Genomic DNA, 24,511 nt, shown 5'->3' with positions numbered 1-24,511 from the left:
TTTTGATCTGTCAGGACTTCTTTAAGAGGCTGCTAAGCCAAAAACACAAAAGCACGTAGTTTCCTCTTACCTGTGGTGCTAGTGCTGTTTTTCTCTGCTGATCTACACCCAACTGTATCGCCCTGTGAAGGCGTCATGCATCTGCTCCTCCTCTACTGAGCTCTTTTAGTGTTTTGAGCACCACAAGATATCTCGACAGATGAATGGACAAATGTGCTTTTCTTAAATTTCGGGATGAATTGTCCCCTTTTAAAAACGTTTTTATTAACAAAAGTGTCGACTCACAACCTGCATATTTTAAGAACGTGAACTGTGAATTTCTTCAAATGTAATGAGGATCATCACTTGATTTTTGTATCAGTATTTATTTGACTCTCCTAACACTTCCACAGCCTACGATTACCCCGTCCCCGCCCCCCGCTTCCCAGCCTTCGCCGGCGGGTAACCACAGCCCTCACCTCCCAGCACAGCAAACCCCCGCAGCAGCACCAGAGCAAAGCAGGAAAGCAGGGCAGAACTTCAAGTGTCTGTGGCAGTCCTGTAAACGGTATGTGTCGGAGACAGACGGGCTGCCGCTCGTTCATAATCCAGTATCCTTTTCTAGTCGCCGTGGAGCTTCTGCTGATTTTGTTTTTTCATTTCTTTAGGTGGTTTGAAACGCCGTCTCAGGTGTTTTACCACGCAGCAACGCAACATGGTGGGAAAGGCGTGTATGGAGGCCATTGTCAGTGGGAGGGATGTGAACCTTTTCCCCGGCAGAGACTGTCCTTTATCACGCATCTACAGGTGAGACTTCCTTCACTTTATCTGTGGTAGGAAGTGGAAGTGAATTTTGGAAAAAAAACAAAAAAAAACCCCCACATTTTATAGCACTAGTATTACTGCCTCAACTTAAAATGAAAGTGAAATGCATAAGAAGATTTATCGTAATTGTTTCCTCTGTCTTTTGCAGGATAAGCACTGTTCTCGAGAGGCTTTGCTGGCTGGACTCAAACTAGAGGAGCAGCAGGCGCAAAGTCCCAATCAGTCTTCTTCCCAGTACATAACAACCTTTTCTATTCATCTTGATACATTACTGTTGCATGAAACTACACTTTATGCCTGTCTGTGCTTGAATTATTTTCTTTCATGCTGATTCCATTTGGTTCCACTGTGTCTAATGGACGTATAGACAACAGTGTGCTAATGGTGGTATTGGAGTCATGACATTGATGTGTTGTGTGTGTGTGTGTGTGTGTGTGTGCTTGTTGTGTTTTAAAGGACCCCGCCAGCGGCAGGCAGTACTCCGGCACAGCGAGCCCCGAAAGCAATCGTGAATCATCCGAGCGCAGCTCTCATGGCCCTACGCAGAGGCTCTCGAAACCTGGTCTTCAGGGACTTCACTGTGAGTAGAGCGAGGCTGACCATAACCACATCTCTCCCTGATTTTCCTGGAAAAGTGGCGCGCGCACTTTTGTGTGACTTATTAAGCTCTTGGCTGGTTGAGGTGGATGTAAGCTGCTCTGTAGACTTTAAATCCCACTGTTTCATAGACTTCATGGTTCAAACTCAGGGTCAGGATTAAATGGGAATACATGGGCAGAAATTAGTCACTTCCTGGATTTAATTAGACTTTACATATATTCACACAATGTATACTGGTTGTATGTATTTGCTACAACTTTGGAGTCCTCGTCACAACCTGATCAACGATAACTGTAGTAGGGATATTGTTTGGATCGCTTTCAGAGATGAATGATAGAAACACTGACTGCCAATCAATATCCATCTCATTCAGGGTTAATGCAGTCGAGTTCATCGTGGTCACAACCTGAATACTTATATTACTTAATATCAGGCTGCAGATTACAAGCAGAAGAATGTAATAGTTCAGTTTGTTCCTAATAGCAGATAGGCTGCCAGACGGTATTTGGCACTGAAATTCATTTAGTCCCTGATGTCCTCTTTGACAACTGCCAGGATAATTGATGTTAACTCATACAACAGTGTGAATAAAATCAGTGTTGGATTCTGTGAACTCATTTTCTCACCATTGATGAATTTAGTGAACCCTCATCCATCAAGTAATCTTTTTGTTTCTCTTTGCTATTAAGTGTCATCAGTATCCTTTTCCTTAAGCTGCTGACACAGCTCTGCACCACTATTTTACAGAACGGTATCATTCAACAACGTGGATGCTCACATTGTTATCACTGTAGTTATCGTCTCGATCTCCCCGCATGTTCAAAACAAGTGCCCGGTTTCAACTTCCACTGCGACTACATTTAACTCTTGTCTGTTTCCTCTCCCAGGATGAGAAAGAGGGACCAGTGACCAAACACATACGACTAACTGCTGCCTTAACGTTAAAGAACATCGCCAAGCACTCTGACTGTGGTCGCATGTAAGTGTCCTCGTGACTCTGAGATGTCCTGAACGTTGAATACACAGGAATTCATTAAGGTGCTACCTTTGATAAACTGTGTGATCTGTCCATCAGTGGTAGTTCCGGATTTCATTATGTTGTCAGTTGTTAGGATTTTGTTTCTTCATTGAGTGAAAGAATTCACCTTGACATCGGCATCGCCTTTCTCTCCTTGTCTCTCAGGTTGGTAAAGAGGCATGAGACGCACCTCTCTGTGCTTGCGCTAAGTAACATGGAGGTTTCCACCACGCTCGCCAAATGCCTTTACGAACTGACGCGCTCGCTCCAGGCTTAACGCCAAAAGGATAACCTCTCTAAAAAACCCTCTCAACCAACCACCCCCAGCCCTCTCCTGAGACGAGAGGAGGAAGCAGCCGGTGAGCCGTAGCGAGTCCGCCGGGGGGGGCGGGGATAGCAGAGGGCGGGAACCGGAGCAGAGACCCTCAACCCCCTCTCATCCCTCACCTCCTTCCTCACCAACCTGTGTTCATACCCCCCCCTCCCCGTCCTCTCTCAACCCACACACACACACAAAAGAAAAAAAAAAAACTGCCACGGGGTCTTCCACCAGCTGCCCACGAGGGGGAGCTATTTAAGACTGCTTCCCCGAGGGACTCAACCGACGAAACCCCAAACACGAGCACATTTTGTTTAAGTTTCTTTGTTATTTTTATTCTTCTCTTCGTCCCCTGAACGGATGTGTGCGTTGGAGTGAGTGGCGGTCGACTGAAGCGTATGGGTGGGTGCGGAGGAGGGCGGGTGGGGGCGGCCATTAACGGTATCTCACAGGCTTGGGCTGAGGAGGACTCGGCTTGCAACTGGCGCAGAGAACTTTTTTTTTTTTTTTTTTCTTTAGAAACTTGGTAGCTTGGTTTTCTTACTTGAGTCAATATATTTTCACTTATTTATTATTGAAATGAATACCATTACAATTAATGAAAAAGAATCTTGTAAATATGTTGTGAATATATATAAAGAAGATCCTCTTTCATGCCGATGCAGCCACTGGAGAACTTGCTCTGTGGAGTAATAGAAGCATTACTTTGGTAGGATTGAATAAAGTAGTATGTTTTTTTTTGTTTTTTTGTTTTGTTTTTTTTGCTTTTTTATGATCCCTGGTCACTTGTATCTAATGTGATTCTATACTCAGCAGTGGATGAATGTACTTAAAAACCTGTAAATAATTCTGCAAAGGTACTGATGCTGTAAAGCTTAGGGAGGGGGAAAAAACAGTTTTTTGTGGAACTGTGACATTTTTTGTATTATAATACCTTGTAGAACTCATTTTGCTGGCTGAAAGAGTATGGAATAATATATCTCATGTCATTTTGTAGAAGAAAAAAAAAAATATTGAAGGTATTCTCTTCCCTTCCTCTTCCCTCACACACCCTCCCCTCAACACACACACACACACACACACACACACAAGTAACATATATCCACTGTAAGCGTTTTGTCATTGTACGGGCACAGTGCGCGTACCAAAATTTTTTTGTATTTGTAAATTGGTTTAAATACATGGAGTTTTTATACAGGTTTTCTCCTGTGTTCTTTGCTTTACGTGCAGGTATGATATTTTCTTCACTACTTTTTTCTATCTTAATATAGTGTGGAGTTTTATTGTACTATTTTTTCATTCTTAATACCATGCCACATTCCGGCTCACGTCCTCAGACTGTCCTCTCTACCGTGTGTTGTGTAACATTTATGACTGCCTGTCGTATTAGCATCTGACCGGGGCGACCCAACCATCCTCATTTCTGCGGTGTCAGTAGGATGTGTGACTATACATAGACCTAACAGTCTGTTAGAGATTGGCTTTATTTACTTTGGTGACTGTTTATAGTTTTTAAATAAAACACTGAACATTTTGCTTTGGTTTTTACGCTTGTTTCTTCTCGTTTCTCCCCCTCCCCCGACCAACGTGTCCCGCTTTCTCCACCATAGTGCGTGCAGCAGTCGATGTCGAGCGCTGATTCCCAACCAGAGGTGCGCGTATGCAAGGACGTACTCATGCGGTTGCCAAGGGCTTCATGGAAAGACTGGAGTAGCTCAACTAATTGAAATGAATCCTGTGTAATCTTCACATGTTGAGTGGGCCTCCAACACCTGAACACTGTTCGAGAGTGCATTAGTTTAATTACCGAGAGAGCAAAGAAGTCGAAACGATAAGCTAAAACTAAGAGATAAATGGTTGAAATAGGTGGCTAAATGTAATGGATACACAAGTATCCACCACCTTCCATTCCTCGGTAGATCTGAGTGACAGACTGAAATACCAGTAGCACAAGTGTGTTTTTTTTTTTTTTTGTTTCTTTTAAATTAATAAATCCAAGGGACTGTCCATGGCGTGGAATTTGCACAGATTATGATTGCAGCTTCTCTCGATCTCATTCTTCTGTCAGTTTCGTCTTGCAGCAATAATATTCTCCAAACTACACTATAATGCTCAACTCAGTATTTTAGCCTATTAACTCAATAGACCAGTTTGAACTTCTTTATCAAAGTGACAAGTAGCAACTTGCAGTCAGTGAAAAGCGAGAGGACCATAGAGCCGCACAACATTTAGCTACAACTAGCCTAACGAATAAAGAGCAGATAGTTAACATTTAGTAACAATAACGGATAGTTGTAATAGTTAGCCCAAGTAGCCTAGTGGGTAGTTAGTAAAAAAGTGATGGATAAACCAGTTCAGTAGTTAAGTTAGCTAAAAGTAGCCTAATGCATTAACAGCTGTAGGCTATTATTTGGCTTAAAGTAATGCATCAGCAGCTGAAGTAATTAGCCAAAAGTAATGTTTCAACAGTTGTCTTAGACAGTTGGCTAGAAGTAGGCTTATGAATAAACAGTTGAACAAGTTAGCTTAAAGTACTGAATAAAGAGAGAATAGCCTAAATGTCTGTATTTCTAATAATTGGCTGATAGTAGGTTAATGGATAATAAGGTTTAATTGTTAGCTACAAACAATGATAAACGTGAAATTGCTGATGAAGTAATGAATAGCCTAAACAGCTGTAGTACTAATAGTTGGCTAAAAGTAGGCTAATGGATAAACATTTTAAAGTGTTAGCTATAACTAAATAGAAACAGTTATAGCTAAAAGTAATAGCCTTAACAGTTGCAGGCCTAATAGTTGACTAAAAGTAATAAGCAGTTATACTGTTAGCAAAAAAGTAATGGATAATCAGTCCTATTAGGCGTAATTGGTAGAATGGCAGTTGGAATATTCGTCTATGCTAAAAGGAGAGAATAAATATGGAAAATAGTTTGCTTAAATTAATTGCTAAATATATTAAATGTCCACCTTCTGGCACTCCAGTTGGTAGTCATTGGCCTACAAATGCCAAAAACACAAAAATATGCAGTTCAGTTGTAAGAATCAATACCGCTGTACCATCGAACCAACAGTGGTGACATCCATTTCAAAAGTGAATTGAAATAAACACTTGTGAGGAGTGTGGGTGAAGGGGCACTTCAGTTCCTCTAAGGGCTGTCTGACTAAAAAAGGTTGGCGAACCACCAGTGCAGGGAACACCAGTGAGCACCAGTCTTTCCCTGAATTCATCACTACTCCCTGAGCTGAGCACTAAATAATTCTGAACAGATGCCAGTGTTTTGAATATTCAGCGCTCATTTTTCATGGTTGGTGGTTGGGGCTTCAAACGGCCCTCTTGTCTGATATAACCTAACAGGCTCCATTTACTGGCAAGCTCATCCCTTTGTTCTGTTCAACCACTGGACATTTTCCTTTGGCTCCTCTTTTTCTTTTTTTTTTCGCCCCCAACATAATTGAATTGTTAATGACTTCGCTGAGCGCTCCACTTCCCGCAGCTCCCAAAACACACTTTGTGTTTAATCTTACATTACAGAGGACTTTTCCGTCTTCATCAAAAAGGATGTATTGTGTCACATTTAGTTAGCGCTTAAAGCATAATGTGACATCCCTTGGTTTATTTATGCCTCCATCGGTGTTGCCCAGTGCTCGCCGCTGAGGTATTGATGCATCGAAAAGTGCGGGGAGTGTTGAGTTGAGCGTGCATTGCAGAGGTTTTATTTCAATAGCTGCTGCTATCTTTTCATTCATGGTAGAGATCAGTGCACATTTTAACCACCTTTAATTTAAGATGTGAATTGTGTTCTTCAATAACTCTTTAAAGTACAGTAAATAATTGATTGAATTCAGGCTCCCAATTGTCCCTTTTCCATTTTTTTTTTTTACATTATGGCCCATCACAGTAATGAAATCACAGGTGTGACTAATAACAGTGACGATGGTTCTTTTGTATTCGTGTGTTCAGGTGTCCCAGTAAGTCACGGCAGTGTGACAGCGGGTCAGTGTGCATCGAACCAGGCCTCTGGAGCTAACGCAGCAGAGGGGGATTCCAGTCATTATTCATTTTTTTCTTATTCACGCTCCTGCTTTCAGGCGTAAAAATGTATTATGTGAAAAGGGCTTTAGTTGAATTACACATTTTCAAATTATTGTAAGTTATGTGATGCTTTTCAGAAAGGTACAAACCGATCACATCATAGCTATTCACTCGCGCATGTTGGTAGAAATAGACACAAATTGTGAATTTCAGTTTGTCATTAACTAAAAATGCTGAGTGCGAAATCAGCTTCCAGACTTTAAACACACAGTTGCTGGCCTTCATTTTGAATATAATGATACGCAACAGTGTTTGCAATTATTTATGATTCATCAAAAATACAATTTGTGAATTTTGGAAAGTATTTACCAGAAAGGTTCATCATGTCTGGCTTGAGGTTCATGCAGTTACTCTTTGTGACCACCAGAGGGCAGTGAAAACCTCCATTTCTACATTTAATGTGTCAACCGACAGCTCCAGTGGCGTTAATACAGACAGAAAAAAAAAAAAAAAATTCACACCAAAAATATTTTATGAAACAACATTAGGCTTGCAAACACTGATTTTTGCTGGCGACCTGAGGGCAGCGTAGGAAACTGTAAACACAACACAACATTGACGCAATAGAAAAGTTCATGTGGACAACGTGCTAGCCAATCAGCGTGTTTAGCAGACGCAAAAATGGCGGCATTAGCGTTCATTTGGAGTTTTGTTTGTGTTCACCTGTTGAGTTTTAGCGCAGTATTCACTCTCTTTTAGTTCTGTTTGCTTCTCACCACACCTTGAGGGAAATGTCCAGCTCTTTAACTGCTGTTGCCCCATTATGTGCGCTAGCTAGCCACTAAATGTGTCTGTTATTTGGCGCTGGCCACAAAGCGAGCCGACATATTTTTGTAGGACACATCGTGCCTGCTGTGCCTGTCGCTGTTCCTTTGTGAGACGTATATATTGATATTAATAACAATTTTACACATGGCGACACTGTTAGCCACAAATGCAGCGTTGCAGTTCTCCTGTGTGACCACTGGAGGGCGGTGAACATTCGTGTTTCTGAATACATTTAACTTGGCATCTCCTTGCAGCGTTGCGTTGGTTCTGTGAAAGCCAGTTTTCAAGGACACAGAACAGTAAATGACGTTCCTCTTTAAACTGAACATACCTTGTGATGTACTGTGTGAGCTGCTTTTTCATTCATGATGATACGGGTTTGCCCCCTACTTGTACCAACAGATAGCAGAACTATAATATTGATTTTTCTTTTGTGACTGGACAGATGTGAATCTGTCAGGCTTAATAATGTCTTTTAGAAGTTGACGTTGGACACCTCACCGATCTTCAGTGCCCTGTTTGACTCTTGTGGATGATAAATATTAGACTTTATTTGTCAGGTTTGTGTGACTGTATCTGGGATTACCTGAAATATACAAACACTATGTCTACACTAATTATACTACTCAGTTCTTAAGCTAGCTACTTTATCCATCATCCATTTGCCATACAAATAAGCAAATGTAGAGGATTATTTCTGTCAGAGGAAGTCGAATACAGTTTGTACTCGGCCTGCTGTTGCTGTTACTTCTTTGTGGATGCCACAAGAGGGATAAATCCACTCTGCTCTGTAATGCCCGGTGGTTCCGGTGGGGGGCGCCAGCTGCACCAACTCTCAGCCAGACCGCAAGACATGTGGCTGAGACTTTCTGAAAGCTACGCTCCGTTATTTGGCAAAAACAATTCCCGGATAGTACCATTCGTCAGCACTTCGTAGCAGGAGTTGGGACGCTTAAAACTATTTACTACGTGCAGAGCAGCTGCAGCAGCACTTAAAAGGTGAGTAACGACACTTGCCATTAGCTAACCAGAGCTAACTGCTAGCAAGCTAAAAGCGACGTAGGCAGGTGCTGTTGTTCAAAGCAGCTAGTTAGCTTCCAGCTAAATCCGCTTGCAGCCCGTTAGCCAACTTGGCTAACTTGTGACCTTCAATGCAATCATCGTGGCTAATATTAGACACTATTTAGCCATGTTTGCTGTCGTGCTAACAGCAACCAGCTAGCTCTCACGTAGCTCTGTTTTTAGCTAGCGTTAGCAGTAGCTGTCCGGCTAACCAACAACAACCGTGTTGTTACCGTCGTGTTGGCACTGGTTGATCAAGTTGGTGCTAATTTTGTATCTTCAGTTGGCAGGCCGTGCTGTGTCTAAACAGCAGCAATCTTTGAAATGTATCTTCCTGTCAGCTCAACTGCTGCTTAGTTAGCTTCATCAATCACGCCCGTTTGATAGAAGTTAACGTACCGATTTAATCCGGCGTTAGGCTAACGCTTGGTTTACGAATGAAACGATGGTGCTAAGTTGACAGTTTGTGCACAGAGCTTATGAATAATGGCCTGTGTTTACTTGATTTATTGCAAGTGTTTGGGAATCAAACCGTAGCCCCCCATCGACGAGGCTCTGGTCCGAGTCTGTTGAACAGATTTCACTTTGACAAATATTTAAGATCGCCACAATGGAAGCGGTCAGAGCAAAGACGGGATCGGCTATCAAAGGTTTTAAATCTCGGGCACAGTCTGTTCACTCTGAGGCTGCTAGACAGGTCAGATGGTCTCCTGTGGGTAGATTTGTTCAACATGACTCTGAAAATGAAGTCTGATAAACAAATGTGAAATTACTATTCAGACTTAACAGGATCGTAAATGTTGTCAGTAGCTGTTTGCAAGAGGTTTTAGGCCACTGTTGTTTTGTCAATCATTGAAGCCAAACACAGTGAGTCAGTGTGGGAAATGGGAAAATATTTCACTTTCACTTCTAGAGCGAACATCAGAATTAGTCCTCAAATTTGAGAGTTACGCCTGCAGCGAACACCGATGTTTTCTATTAATGCACATACAGTAAGATCTTGACCGAAGTGATTTTTTTTCTTTGTTTTTTTTCTTTACCAGGGCCGATACCGATTATTAGTATGATAATTGATATTTGGGTCCGATTTTATTGTCCATCAGACACAAGAAACACCAATCAATCATCAATCAACCAGGATGGACCTATGCCTAATACATTTGTTGTACATTTATTGTTTAATCAATTTAGAGTTGCCTCTTTAAAAGTCTCACACAGAAAAATATTCCTCTCACAACAAACTGGCTGATGAAAGACCATGCCAGTATTATTGCCTATAAGATATCACGATCAAAAAAGAATACTCATGATCACAATATAGCACAAGGAAAATGTGAATTGTGTGCCGCACTACATCTATTTTTCACAATTCTCTGGAAACAAGTTTCCGTGATACTTGTCAAATATGTTCCATGTTTTTATGTCGAAAACAAAATGACGTGTTCTGTTATTTCTTTGTTTTATCTGCACTACCACAATTTTATCAATTATTTGCAAGAGAGATGTTTTTGTTAGATGTGTTACCCAAAAGAAGAGAATTACTGCAGCGTCTATCAACTACCTCAACATGGTCTTGTAAACTAGCTGCACCAGCATCAGAAAATCGTAGCAGAAACCATGAGAAGCCCGAGCTAACCAATCAAGTTTTGTCTAGTGTCCATGTGTTTTCTCTGTTGCTCCGATGTGCATTTGAATTTTTTGAGGATCAGACCAACAAGCGTCTGATATTGTGGATGACCACTTTACTTCCTCAGTTAAAAGGGGTGTTATGCTACTAATAAATTTTTTGATTTAGATTTGAAATCGTGACATGCCTTTAAGCAAATGCTGCTAATTTGTTGATGCCTATGCTACAGCAGTATCCACATGAGTTCACTTTACTGTGCGTTTATTCACAGTTCGTGTCAGTGGTAGTGCAGTTGCATAGAAAGACAATAAGATTGATGGTTTGGATGAGAATTCACCCATTGAAGGATAAAACGGAACCAGATTTTCTGATGTCTTGAGTTCAGTCAGCTGAACATCAGCGTACTCAGCATGCTAACTAGCTTGCTCAGGAGTAACGTATAGTTGATACATTAGGAGTTTGAGGCAAATTTTCACTTGTACTTCACTTTCTGTCTGAAAACTTTCTACAGCTTGACGATCAGATGAGCTCGCAAAATGTCAACTGACCTCTGTAGAGCTTATTAATGTTCTATCTAGGAGTTGTGGCAAGGCTGAATTCGTAAAACTTATAATAAAAACAAAATACCATTAAGGATGTCCTGATCTGATCTGCAGGATCGGGATCGGGGCCGATATGGGTGTTTTTCCACAGATCGGGGCCCGGCAATTTTGAACGTGGACCCAATCCTATTTTTTTTTTACGTCAGAGCACAATTTGTGCCAGAACACAGACACGCACACAACCTTACACTGGCAAACCTGTGGATAAAATGTCTGCAGTGTGGAAATAACTTGAATTAGAAAGCGAAAGCAGTCCAATGGTGACATGTAACATCTGCAGTACGACTGTTTCGTGAGGGGTAATTGCATTTGATACTAATCATTGGGTACGATAAAATATTACAGAGAAGGTAATTAAATTAATCGCTCTGGATAACCAGCTCATCCCCGTGGTAGAGGATCAGGATTTTCTTCGTCACCTGGAGTTTTTGAATCCCTGGTTTGCCCTACCATCTCTGCATTACATTACGCTGATTCCACTTTCGAGTTACAACGTGCTGGTATGTGCACTAGTTTCGTGGGTCTGATACAGCAGAGCGTGTAAAACAGGCAATCGAGGAGATGCTGAATGCTGTGAAATAGACAAGCAGTGTGTCCACGTCATTGTACATGACAGCGTAAGGAATATGATAAAAGCAGTGGATGATATGGAGGAACCAAGTGTGTGCTGCATCTCAGACACACTTCAGCTGACTGTACTTGAGGGTCTGCTTTCACAGTGCAGCGTCACAGACTCACCTGCCAACACAAAGAAGGTGGAGGCCAATGTTGCAATAGCATATGCAGAACAAGAAGGAGCCATATGAAAGTATATACTTTGTTTCAACAAAATAAAAAAACCTATTAAGGAACAGCTTGGATGCAGGTACTTTTTTTTCTTAATGCAGCTGTATTATCCAGGAAAATATCAGTTAAGGCTAAGTATCTGATGGGTACTCGGTATTGGCAGATACTAAATATTAAAGGACTCGGATCGGGTTAAAAAAAAACCCTGACCACCATTCATTTCCTGGGGTTAGGGTTATCACAGTATCATGATAAAGCTTTATTGTTTTATTGATTGACAATTCAAATGTCAGTTATTAATGATACTTCGAGCTTCGAACTGATCACGATGCTTGTCGTGGGCATTTTCTTGCGCTAATTTGGTAAACGTTGCATAACTTCATACGCAACTATGGATCATCTTTCACCAAGTAATCGTGTGTAATTTTCTGCAAGTGAACCAGCAGTCGTGCGCCCTGTTTCCACTGCATGACGCAGCTTGGCTCAACTTGACACGCTCTTGGAACCAGGTACTTTTCAGGATTTTCGTTTTCCACTGCAGCTGGTGTACTCCCTCTGTAGGCAGGAATATGTAGGCAATCGTCATGACAACTTTGGGTAAAACTGGCGTGACATCCCCTACAACGCAGCATAAAATAATAAGAACAGTGGTAGATGTCGATTCTTTTTGAGATCAACAAAAAGGGACGTCTGCACTTCGTCTATTAACCATGGTGTTTAAAAATCGGGGTCAGTTGAATTCAACAGTTGTGGTCACAGTTTGCAGTTTGGTACAGGATGTGGTTGTTGTGCAAGAGGCGATTCTTTCTGACCAGTCGATGGCCTGCCCTGTTTTTTTTACTCCACCGTTTATTTTCGGAACAGTTGGCTCGGAGCCTCAACCAAGATGATATTGAAAATGGTGCTAGCTACTCCCCACAACTTTTGACAGTGGAAAAACAAAAAAAAAGGTTGGGCCGGGCTGAACCATGCAGTGATAACACAGCAATATTTATGGTGCTGAGACATGGATCCAAAATTTAGATTTTGGTTCAGAAATATAGTGATATTTGATTCCATCTGTAACTGTCTGCTCCATTAGAGGCAGGCCACATCTTGTTTATCGTTCACTGACAAGATCATCATGTCTACATTTGATATATCCATCCAGAGGACGGTGTTCCATCTTTTGCTGAGTCTGGAAAGAATGACAAGATTCTTAACTTTCCTTTTCTCTTTAGCACGGGCGTTGGGGTTTCTCAAATCCACAGTTTGATTTGACTGTTCGATTTTAAGGTCACAATTCAATTCTCCATTTAGACACTTTTTAATCAAATTCTCGTATCTGGTTTGTAAAGAGCTACAGGTGATTGGTTTTATGCCCTGACAACTGTCGACAACACCTCAAAGGTAAAGTTGAAATTGAAAACAACCAAACAAAGAAATTCTGTTTGTTATAAATTTGATTTTCTCAAATCTGTCTTGAGTAAACCTTCCTACCAAACAAATCGATAAAGGATCTTTGTTTAAGAAAATAAACCCAATATCTCTGATGCTGTTCTGACCTCCAGTATCAGTCAGTAGGTCATCTTCATGCACACAGGATGAGAGTTTGGAAGTCCAGCTGCAGGCTGCCTGTAAGCTAGCTGCGTCGTCTTTAAAGTGTAAATTTTATTTTATTTTTTTTTTTTTTTACATTTTCTATGGATGCACCCAAAATTGTTAATGGAAAAAATGAAATCAGGACGACCCCGACTTCAGTTTTGTATTAAATGCTGTAGTGCTGTGGTGGCCGAGCTGAGTGATCTTTGTTATTTTTTTGTTTGCTTTTCCCCCTTAATTTGCGGGAGCTGCTAGTAAAGAGGGAATGGCTAAGCTGAAGATAAACATCCAAATCATGAACAGACGCACCTCATACCAAACATCCAAGCTCACCTCGTCTAAATTGGCATATCACATCCCGCATGTTCTCTTTCTAAAACGTAACAGTGAGGAGTGGAGATGGTAAACACTCCAATCCAACGGGTCTCAAATCACTTTGACAAATTAGTCTTCTACGGTTTTTCCTTTCATGTCTAGATGCTGTGATAATGAGATTTCACAGTAATTTCCTGAGGGCCTAACAAAGTACATAGCCGAGTGTACCCGATCAGCTGTGCTCCTCTCCTGTGCCTCGACAACACCTGCATCTGAAATTTCTCTCCTCTTCTCTGTGTTGTAGTGGTGATCAGGACAGCGCGGACATGACTGGAGCTGGAAGTGGTAAGACGCAGCACGATGCTATTTTAGGTGTAATCTGCCATGACCCATCATCTGTACCCTGTCCATGCATTCCCACTCTGAAAACCTTTTATCTAAGCGCTGCTTTTTGTGCTCACTCTGAGTAGAAAATATCACGTCTGATTCATAAATAATCCCGTGTGTGTGTGTTTAGGCGGCCAGGGCCCGCCTGACGGGGCGGATGCTGAGGAGGCGGAGAGGTGTCCTATCTGCCTGGGCGTCTTGGCAGGAGGCGAGCTCGCCATGCCCGACAGCTGCTGCCACGTCTTCTGCCTCCGATGCCTCCTCACGTGGGCAGAGGTGACTCTCAATGTGTGATAACGTAGTTGTCGTTGTGAGCCTGTAAATCATTCAGACCCATGTGAACTGTTTCATCCTTTAAATCGTATGCACTTTGCATCAATATGTTAATGACGTTTTGTTTGTTGAATTCCCTTTTAAGTTGCAGACGGCTCCTTCCTGCCCAGTGGACAGACGACCTTTCACTAATGTTTACAGATGGGACGGGAACCTCAGCTGTGTACAGGTCAGTCTGGATGCTACTGGTGTTTAAAGGAAATCATGGCGACATTCGGCTTTCAGAAGCTTCAGGAACTGCATGCACTTGACATTCTGGTTTTCACGTGTGTCAGTAGACACAGCTTCTTTGCATAAAGCCAGTCAAAACATTGCATTTCAAACACCATTTGCCAGTTGACTCTTTTGCACTTTAAAGCACTTTGACCAGCTGCAATTATACCTGCAAATGTCATTTTAGGTGTTAAGTGGAGTGGTTTTGATGTGATATAACCGCAGTAGGCTCGCTGCGGTAGTCCATGTTACTGGTGTTACACAGTGTCCAGGCATACACAGATTACATTACTCGCCCACTGCCCCCACCGTTGTTTGGCTTTTCGCAGCACAGATTGGCAGGAGTCACTTTTCACATATCACGTGAGAAAATGACTTTGCTCGGAATTTGTTGTCAAGGAAAAAAGCGCATATTTAGCAGCATTTCAGACTGAAGGCAAATGCTGATAATGTTAATGAAGGACATTAGCTTTATATGATGCACTTGAAGTTGTAGGTATGCAGCCTGTCGCCAGCAGATCTTCATTTTACGGCTTCCTGAGACTGCTACTTATTTCATTACACCCACAAACTTTATAAAACTACTACCTGACATATTTCAGACTGACACTGTCAGGGAATGCTGAAAATAATCAGTCTTGTCGGTTGCTGTAGTGGTAAATGCCAAACTCACCAGCAAACACATTGTGTTTCTATGATTAGCCTACTTCATAGTAAAGGTCATCCCCATGTTTCATCAGGTAAATGCCTTTTAATGTGTAGCTGCAGCAGTGGGAAATGTTCAGTGTGCATTAAGCTGTAACTTAAAGGTCATATTGGCAGTATTTTTTATGTAGACAAATCTTTTTTTTTTTTAAATAATACATCCACAGAGCTTGTGGTTTCAGTGATGGGAAGGACATGGAATGCCTCATTTAGTGGCTGAATGTTATAAAACACTATTTTTATTACAGCGCTGTACAGATATTGAGCATCTTTTCTTGTAAAGTGTCCCTGTTATTGGTAACGCAAGTGTCTTCACACATGTATTAACTATCCTTGGCTTGAAAGCTACAGCTACCTCTCAGATTGTATTGACATTGTGTTGCTGCCAGGTCTGCTGTCAGTCAATCACACAAAGACTCCACTGACCTTTGCACCAAAATTAAAAGTGCCTCTGTCATTGTTGTTTGAAGGTTCCTGTGAGGAAGCGGACAACTCAACCTGAAGCTGAGAGCTGCTGCTGTAGAAACCCAGAACAAAAAGTCTGTATGAAGTGAGTATGAGCCAATTCTTCTTATTTTTTTTATTAAGATTTGCACTTTAAGTGACATCTTGGATCTTTTGATGTGGTGTTGCATGAGGTAGTTATACCTGCAGTAGATGACTGTCAGCTCTCCTGTCAGTGTGGACAAGCAGCGAGTAGCGTTATACAACCCCACATCAAAAGACCTGAACTATTCCTTTAAGCTATTCTCAAAGGGCTTTATGGAGATCAGAGGAAATTGTTAATGAGCTCTACTTATTACTTGAATCTCTGTGATGGTTTTAGAACAATTCCACTGTTATTTTCTTTTCAGAAGCAAGCCCATGAGAAGATCGAGACGGCAAAAAGTGGAGCGGACGGCAGACGCCAAAACAAAGGGGCTCGTGAGGAAATGTAAGTTTAAACTTCTCTTTGTCCAGGAACATTCTCACGTTTTGTCAGCCGGCTCCAACAGTCTGTAAATGTCTCTTCCAGGTAACGATGATGACCCCTCATCACTGAGCAGGAAAAAGGTATTTTACGTTTTTTGTTTTTTTTTTCTTTGTCCTATATTCGTGTTTGTTGGAACGTTAATTTAATTCTTCAGTATTAATCTTATCCACGCTTGATGTATTTCCTCCAGGTGAGAGGAACAGAGTGCTGCACATGGTCACCGTCTCCTTGTGTGTCATTAATGACGGCATCGGCTCAGGACGTGTAAGTCCCGCTTCCATCTACGATGAATTATGACAAATACAGTATTACACAGAGGATGTTCCCTGTGGATTACACAGCACAGAAATCTGAAATGAGATACTTTGGTGATCATTGTCTTTCACTAGTCACTAGGCTTTTGCCTTACCAAAGAGAATAAGGAGAAGTAGGCCAGTTAACAGGGATGGCAATAGGTCAGGAGGGTGGTGTTTTAAGAAAGCTTCCTGCTGAAGTACAAGACAAATTACTACAAATGGTCTGTTCATTTCATTATAGTACATCTTAAATGTTCATCTGCAACATCTTTTTTAGGGAGAATGCTAGAAGTTTAAATGATTCGGTCTTAATGAGTCGCAGCACATAAACAAGTCTTACGTCTCGTTCATCCTCCTGCAGTGTGGAGCCTGTTTGGGCGGCAGATGACGTACCGTATGACACCACGTTCAAACAGTGCAAACCCCAGGCACAAGACTGTCCGTGGCTCTCTCCAGCTGCTCCCATCCCCGCTGACGGCTCCTCAAGGTAAAGAAATCCTAACTGAGCACTAATTATCACTTTGTTTGCTCTGGTTAATGTTGTTGCAATTTTCTCCTTTATGTTCACTCTAATCTATCTAATTGTGCCATTCTCATTCATTACAATTCATTTTTATCACGACCTGACTTTGGATTCCTGTATTAGGTATGAATGTGTTTTCATTTTTCACACTATAATTATTTTGGTAACAGGTTATGAGTTTATATTACCTGACATACTTGTGTTTTAGAAAGTATTAAGGATAGACATGAACTACTTCACTGCCTTGCTTTTATCAGATCTAATTAACACAGATCATGTTTGCTATACACATAAAAATAAATTGTTCATGTGGTTTTACATGATTCCACACACTTACAGGGTGTTGGGATATTTTAATAAGTACAATAATGATCCAAAAAAGCAAAGACAAAGACTTGAAGCTATTAAAACATGACTTTAAAGGCCTTGTGATTTTAAATGTCAAAGAATTGGATTTATGAATGTTCGACCTTAGGAATATACACACTGTGTTTTGGTGGGTAACACTCCACCGGAGCATAATTTATGGATTTTATTTGTTAACAATTTGTTTGTATTTGCATATATGTCCTGATTTCTTTTTACCGTTAATAATTTCAATAGATTTTAAAAACTAAATGTTGGTAAACACCCACAGAGCCTGACAGAGTTAAATGGACTCAGTGGAATCTTACAAGCCCCTAGCAACACCCACCACTCTGACCCGTGCCTCTGCAACAGGCAAATGTGTTATTGGTCTAGCTCTCTGCTGGGCGTATGTGTCCCAAAGGTGAAATGAAACTTCACCACCAGCAGAGCTCATTTGGTTTGCACATCTTGAGGCAGTGAGATTCCTCTCATGTGAAATCATGCTCCTGTCTTGTTGAATGATACAACTCCACACCACAAACTGATCGCGCCCTGCCTCTGTTTGACGAGTCTTCCCCGTGGCTACACAAAATCAAACTGCTTATTAAGACAAGAGCCCTTTGCTGTGTTCACGAGGCCCTGGGAAGACTATGGCAGTCATGTTAATGACAATAGTAGAAACCGTAGGCTGTGTTATTTCACCATGGGGTAGTGAAACTAGTATTCCAACACACTTCTGCACAGCATGTGCCGGTTCAGCTTAAGTTTTACAATAATAAAACATTGTTCTGTCATGAAGACATAGTGATGTGAGGAAAACGTGATTCTGTTATTCTGTTGAGATAAAATGTGAAAATGACGTCACTCAGTTTTTCGTCTCTTGTCAGTAACAGAAGCAACAAACTGCATTGTGTCTTTGATCTAAGTTGTCTGTGTTGTTGATTTTACAGGCAGAGTTTCCATCCCAGTGGGTGGAACCACAGCCCATTTCCATTTGGTCTATGCTCATCTCCCTTCACCTCTGCTACACTGTTTGGGCCCGGTCATTTTGGTGAGTCTTAAAATTCTAATGTGCCTCTAGCCACTAAGTGGAGGCTGTAAGTTTACGGGTTGTCCTGTGAACACCTGAGGGGAATTTTTTGCATTTGGCACTGATTTTTATTCGGATTTAAAGATGAACTAATCAGGTTTTGGATGCCAAAGGTCACTGTAACCCCAGTAAACACCAATTATGGAAAAACGGGATAAAATGATGAAATAATGACATTTTATGTCCAAAAGTTCAAAGGTGAACTCCAGTGTGATGATATAATTTCCTGCAAAAACACTGTATGTAATTTTAGTTAAATTTTGGGAAGGAACAGGGACTTTGAAAAAAAAACCAATGAAAGGTATAAATGAGAATATGCTACATTAAATGATAAACATGTATGGTTGCAAGATTAACATCGGTTTGCTTTTTGTTGGCAGCAGTATATATTTATTGTGTATTTATGTGGAGTGTAAATGGCAGTAGCAAACTCATTACCACAGAAAGTGACACGGTGTAGTTGACCTGATTTTTAAAAATGAGTTGCGCTCGGTCAACTTTGTCTGTGTTTGCGGTGTGTGACGGCTGCACAGTTCCACACTGTACAAGTCTGGTAGCTGCACTTTAAGATTCAAACGGAACTGCTGATTGGATCTGTAAATACATTTCCTCATATAGTATCTCTCCCACAGTGTTTCAAGGTGTCGTCTGCGCCATCACATGTCCCAAAGGAGGAGAGAAGAGAGGCGGTCGAGCTTCAACCTCCAAAGCTCCCACCAAAGAGGCCGAGTCTGTACCAGCCCGCCGATCTGGACGACACAGTAAAAGCCAAGAAGAAGCTCCTGTATCTGCCCCATCATCACAACAGTCCAACTCGTCCGACTCAGACTCGTCTACCGGCCAGACTGCCAAGTCAGGCAGGGGTTCTCAGGCTCCGGCAAAGAGGAAGGGCAAACAGGTAACAAACCGAAAGGCCAGTGGGAAACGGAAAGCCCCAACAAGAAAAAAACGATCTCCTGAAGTTGTTAGCAGCCCGGCAGCAAGTGAGGAGGAGGAAGATGGTGATGTGGCTGACAACGTGGACAAAGAGGAGGAGGAAGACAAAACGGATAAGGAGCAGGATTTCAACAACTCAGAGCAGCCACAGTCTGATGCTGAAGAGAACCTCGATAAAGAGCAGGATGGTGTCAACTCTACTGATGAGCAAGAAGACGCCGAACCTTTGAGTAACGATGTCGGACAGGACAGTGATGAGCCTCAGGAACAATCGAATGAACATGAACAGAAACTGGATGAGGGAGACAACGACCTGTCTTGTCCCTCGGAGCGTGAGGAGCTGTCAGCAGCAGAGTCAGATGGCGAGCAGGGGAAAGAGGACGAAGAGCCACCGAGCTCCGTTTCCTCTGTAGAAAAGGACTCTGAGATAAGAACTTCACCGTCACCCTCTGACTTTCAGACTGCTCCGCTGGAGAGCCAGGCCTCTCCACAAAGTCATGAGGAGGATGATAATATGGAGATTTGTGCAGAGTCAGAAGAATTAAACAATGAAGAATCTTCACAGGAACTTAAAGCTGAATCATGTGAGAATTCTCCACAACCAGCTTCACCCTCTGCTGGAGAGTCGGAGGATGACATGGCTGTCCCGGAATCCAAAGCATCTGACGCTGCCGATAGAGAGAAAGTTGCATCAGAAGAGCCATTAGTTGTTGACAGCACAGCAGAAGGCACCAAGGATGACTGTCCATCCAAGGATGACACTGAAGTTGTCGCGATGGACTGCAGTTCACCTATCAGTGAGCATGGTAACGATTCTATTTTAGAACAACCGAAGGAGAGCGCTGCCTCAGCTGCTGCGGAACCTCCTGCTTCCGAAAGTGAGGTTTCCAAGGACGAGAGCCGCAAGGACCAACAGGAGAGAGAAAAGAGCCAAGAGAGGAAGAATGGCCGACAGCGCCGCTCTCGCTTCCACTCCCCAAGTTCTACCTGGTCACCTAAGAGGGAGTCCAAGCGAGAATCATCCAGGCGATCACGCTCACGGTCTAGAGAACGTGACGGCAGTCCTCCCTCTAGCCGCTCGTCCCGAGCTCGGAGCAGAGAGAGAGACAGGGAGCGGGACAGCGAGAGAGACTATTCTAGGAGAGAGCGTAGTCGTGAAAGGAGGAGGCGTCGGTCGAGGAGTCGCTCTCGGTCCAGGTCTCGGTCTCGGTCTGGCTCACGATCCAGAACAAGGTCCTACAGGCGAGGGGCCAGCCCTGAACGGCCGGCCTCCAGAGAGCAGTCTCCCCAGAGGAAGGAGCGCAGAGGCGGCTGGAGGTCTGGGCAGGGCAGTGGGCCTGGTGGTGAGGGACGGAGGTATCAAGGAGGCGCTGGGCGCTCTGAAAATGGTGTGCCTACAGAAAGTTCCCCCGAACGCCAGGGCTGGTCAGAGAATCCTGACTGGGTTACAGAGAAGAGTCGTGGTGAAGCTGACAGCAGGAACCGTGACTCCAGCGGCGGCTCACGCTGGGAAGACAGCCGCAACAGTGGCGGGAGAGGAGAGCCGCGGGGTCGGGGCGGTCGTGGAGGGTTTGACCGCGGCCGGGCGGGAGGACGGGGCGGCAGCAACCGTAGCTTCTACAACCAGCAGGAGGAAGCAGGCGACAACCGCTGGCAGCCCAGAAACAACTTCTCAGGTACAGGCAACAATTCAGGGAATGACGCGTACAGCCGCTTCAATGAAAACCGGGGCGGTGGCCGGAGGAAAGATTCAGACCAGGGAGACATGGTTGACAGGTCGGGCTGGTCATCAGCATCCAGCTGGGCTGTAAGGAGGACACTACCCGCAGACGTTCAGGATTATTATTCCAAGAGGGAGAGAGGACCTGGAGGCTGGAACCGACAGGAGGAGGAGCAGCCAGGAGCAGCAGCGGCGGCAGCAGCAGCAACAGCAGGTCTAAACTCTCCTCAGTTTTTTTTCCCCACTACTTTGAAACCAGAAATTCTGTGTACAGTTATTAATCACCACTCCAAACACAGCGCTGCTGCTGCTTGAGAGAATGCGAAAAGTAAAAACGCAAGTAATACATCAGACATCGCCTGTAGAATAGGAGCAGTCAGTATTTTGGATGAATGTTCTCTTTAAGGCCAGAACAGGAAGGTAATCTCAGTGCTGTAGGTAGCCCCAGTACCTCAACTGTGAACAGGCACAAAACAAATGCGATGTCATTTGATATTGCTTTCCATAAATGTACAGTCGTTTTAGATCAACTGCAACATTTAACTGACTTAGCTGTCGTACAGGATGACACATTTCTCCAGAGAGTCTTTAATTTTGTTGCTCTTGGTCCACAGATCCCACTAAAAGCGAGCCCGCTGCCCAGGCAGTCCCTGGTAATGCTCCGGTGCCCGTGATGAACGCGATTCCTCCTCAGCTGAATGTCCTTCACCATCACTACCCCATGCAGGGCCCGCGAGGACCTCTGCCAGTCAGCTTGCAGCCAGCGGCACCGTACGCCATGCCTCCTCAGGTCCCCGTGCATCTCCACCCCGCTGTACCACTGCTTCAGGTCCCTGCTGTCGCCACTCAGGGCCTCCCGCCTCCTCCCCCACCACCTCCACCCATGCAGCAAGGCAGCCAGACAGCTGCAGCTCAGTCTGACAGCTACATGACACAGGTATGGTTTATTATGGATGTGGACAGAAATGTCTCAGTCTGAATAAATAACACAAGTGCTGTTCTTTGGGAGGAGTTTCACAGTCATTCTCTGGTTTGCTCTAGATGGCCAATACAATGGGTTATGGGAAACCTGCCCTTCTCCCCACCCCAACCAAAGCTGTGCCGACCCAGGCCCACCTGGCACCCAGTCAGGTGTTACCATCCTCTACAACTCAGCCCGGCCATTATAACAGGGCTCAAGCTGACAGCTCCAAAAAAGAAAAGGTAACCTGCTGCCACCACTCTCGCGTTGTGGTTCTCTGTCCATTTCTGTTTCTGTTTCTTTCAAGTAATCTGATCCCCTCTTTCTGCCTTAGAAACAACAGATCCAAGAGAGAGCTGTAAATGAAGTGAAGACAGCCATCAAACCCTTTTACCAAAGGAAGGAAATCACAAAGGACGAGTACAAAGAGATTGTCCGTAAAGCTGTAGAGAAGGTAAACTCTTTTCACTTTGAGAATTTCACCACCAGTTGATTTGCTTGGCCCCGCCCCCCCTTAGTTACTTACTACATCTGTCAGGCTTTCCATTCTAAAATAGCATATATATGCATTTGAAGATAATGGGGCGGGCAGATTTACCATTTGAAAGTTTTAGTATCTTTTGTGGTTAGACAAATTTCTAGCGAGTGATGTTGAATATGTCGCTGGAAGCTAGCTAATTAAGCTAGCATTGGCTCCATGAGTTGGGTTCAAATGCTGGCTGACTTCTTAATATTTCCAGCTGACTTGTTTCAAAACAAATATATAAATGTGCCTTAAGTGGCATGGGAACACCTCTAGATTGGTTGGATCACTTTGCTCAGCCTGCTGCCACCGTTACCTGTCACCAGTAGTATGTTTCTTAAACAAGAGTCCAGGCTAACTAACAACACAACATAACAATCCAATAAAGAACACAACAGAGCCACTAACATTAGCCTAAACTCTGATAGCCTCCAGGACCAGCGTCCACACAGTGGGGAAAGCAATTTGGGAGCAATTTGAAATTCAGAAATAACCCATGTTTTCTTTTTCTCCCTCTTCCCAGTAAGCATTTCCCCCTGCCTGACACAATATTTGGCATAATTGTGAGTGTGTCTGACTTTCACTGTGTTGTCTCCTCAGGTGTGTCACAGCAAGAGTGGTGAGGTGAACTCCAGTAAGGTGGCGAACCTGGTGAAGGCCTACGTGGACAAATACAAGCACGCCCGCAAGAAGTGAAGCCCCGCCCTGCTGCCGGCGTGGCGATGCCCTCACAGACCCATTCAGCTGCTCAAGTGCAATTTCCTCTTGCTGGAATTTGGCCTCCAAACTGAAAGACAACGGAGCGCCGACATTTTCTTTTTGATATCTACCTTTTATTGAATGATGAAGATTTTTTTCTATAGATTTTCATATTTTGTTAGAAAAAAAAGAATTACCCAATCAGAAATTGTAATGCAAGAGCCCTTTATTTTGCATAGATCATGTGACTTGGGAACTACTGTAAGGAGCGCAGGGTAGCGTGTGGGGGTGGGACGGTTCATACTAAAGATGCAACGCTCAGTGAACGACAACAGCTCATGTAGTGGGGAGCCTCTCCCAGGGTGCCGGCTGGTACGATGAATATCTCCTATTCGGCATCCTGACGGCATAGCTTATTAATTGAATATTGTCAATGTTCTTTTTTTAAAATATTATATAATATTTCAGATGAAAGCCTAGTTTAAAAAACAGTGCATTGCCTTTATTAATCTCTGTGGCCCGATGACGGGCTGGAATCTGATGCGTGTGATTGTAATCAGGGCCCTGATTGGTTTAGAAGATGCTAAGTGAGACGGCCAATCAGCAGTGAGTGTGTAATGTAAGGCATAGGACCTGGGGGGGGGGGGAGGCAGATGGAGTGAATTGAACCCCACCCCCCTGCCTGAATGTGTAATAAATGTCAATGGATGAACATGAACGTTGCAAAGTATCCAGAGAGTAGTGAAATAAATTAGCTGCTTCCTGATGTGCTGCGTGTGTTTGTCAGAGGCTTCACGTCAAGGTCGATTTAACGTGTCAAAGACGGGAAGTGTTTCATATCTGTCTTCATCTGTGTCGTCGTGGGGTTTCTGCTTAACACCCGACAAAAATCACATTTGAAACAAGGTGTGATGTTCAGATGTTGGCTTCCTTCTGCTTAAACATAATCGCTCCCCCCTGTACTTATTCCACAGCAAGAACTGCCAGACATCAAGTGGAAAGTTTCTGTCCTCTACATGGGGCATACTGCTGTTAGATGAGGGGTGTCGCACAATTTAAATAGAAATTCGATGGAAATAAGCATTCAGTTTCAGTCATCGGTTTGTCTTTGTGTTGTTCTTGTTCTTTTTTCCCCTCTCCCCTCCCTGTCTACTTCTGCGCCTCAATTGTGCGTCAGACGTCAGGCCAGAAAAAAACAAACAAAAACAAAAAAACAGCACGTGCGCTGC

At 43.2% G+C, this 24,511-nt stretch overlaps 2 protein-coding genes across 6 annotated transcripts in view; both read left to right on the top strand.

Moving 5' to 3' along the window:
* The window catches only part of arid2 (AT rich interactive domain 2 (ARID, RFX-like)), a 39,799-nt gene extending 35,522 nt beyond the window's left edge, over positions 1–4,277 (top strand). For all 4 annotated transcript variants that reach the window (XM_037121459.1, XM_037121460.1, XM_037121461.1 and 1 more), the window contains 6 exons: positions 393–547; positions 648–786; positions 953–1,038; positions 1,261–1,384; positions 2,292–2,383; positions 2,588–4,277. In XM_037121459.1, coding sequence (XP_036977354.1) covers positions 393–547; positions 648–786; positions 953–1,038; positions 1,261–1,384; positions 2,292–2,383; positions 2,588–2,699 — 708 coding nt within the window. In that variant the 3' untranslated portion in view covers positions 2,700–4,277. The remainder of the gene's footprint in view (positions 1–392; positions 548–647; positions 787–952; positions 1,039–1,260; positions 1,385–2,291; positions 2,384–2,587) is intronic.
* A 4,122-nt stretch (positions 4,278–8,399) lies between these two features.
* scaf11 (SR-related CTD-associated factor 11) lies at positions 8,400–24,048 on the top strand. 2 transcript variants are annotated; one of them, XM_037121528.1, is made up of 15 exons: positions 8,400–8,601; positions 13,880–13,920; positions 14,093–14,238; positions 14,381–14,464; positions 15,684–15,763; positions 16,071–16,147; positions 16,229–16,266; positions 16,377–16,450; positions 16,844–16,969; positions 18,304–18,404; positions 19,076–21,313; positions 21,714–22,036; positions 22,141–22,302; positions 22,395–22,514; positions 23,184–24,048. In XM_037121528.1, the coding sequence occupies exons 2-15, from the start codon at positions 13,902–13,904 to the stop codon at positions 23,277–23,279; spliced, it is 3,684 nt and encodes a 1,227-aa protein (XP_036977423.1). In that variant the 5' UTR covers positions 8,400–8,601; positions 13,880–13,901; the 3' UTR covers positions 23,280–24,048. The 2 variants fall into 2 exon arrangements, with proteins under 2 accessions (XP_036977423.1, XP_036977421.1); XM_037121526.1 differs by having other exon boundaries at positions 16,068–16,147.
* The last annotated feature ends 463 nt before the right edge of the window (positions 24,049–24,511 follow it).

Source organism: Acanthopagrus latus, chromosome 14, assembly GCF_904848185.1.
Source record: "Acanthopagrus latus isolate v.2019 chromosome 14, fAcaLat1.1, whole genome shotgun sequence".
Taxonomy (NCBI): domain Eukaryota; kingdom Metazoa; phylum Chordata; class Actinopteri; order Spariformes; family Sparidae; genus Acanthopagrus; species Acanthopagrus latus.
The sequence above is the reverse complement of the archived record's forward strand: the minus strand, read 5'-3'. Positions and strand labels throughout refer to the sequence as shown.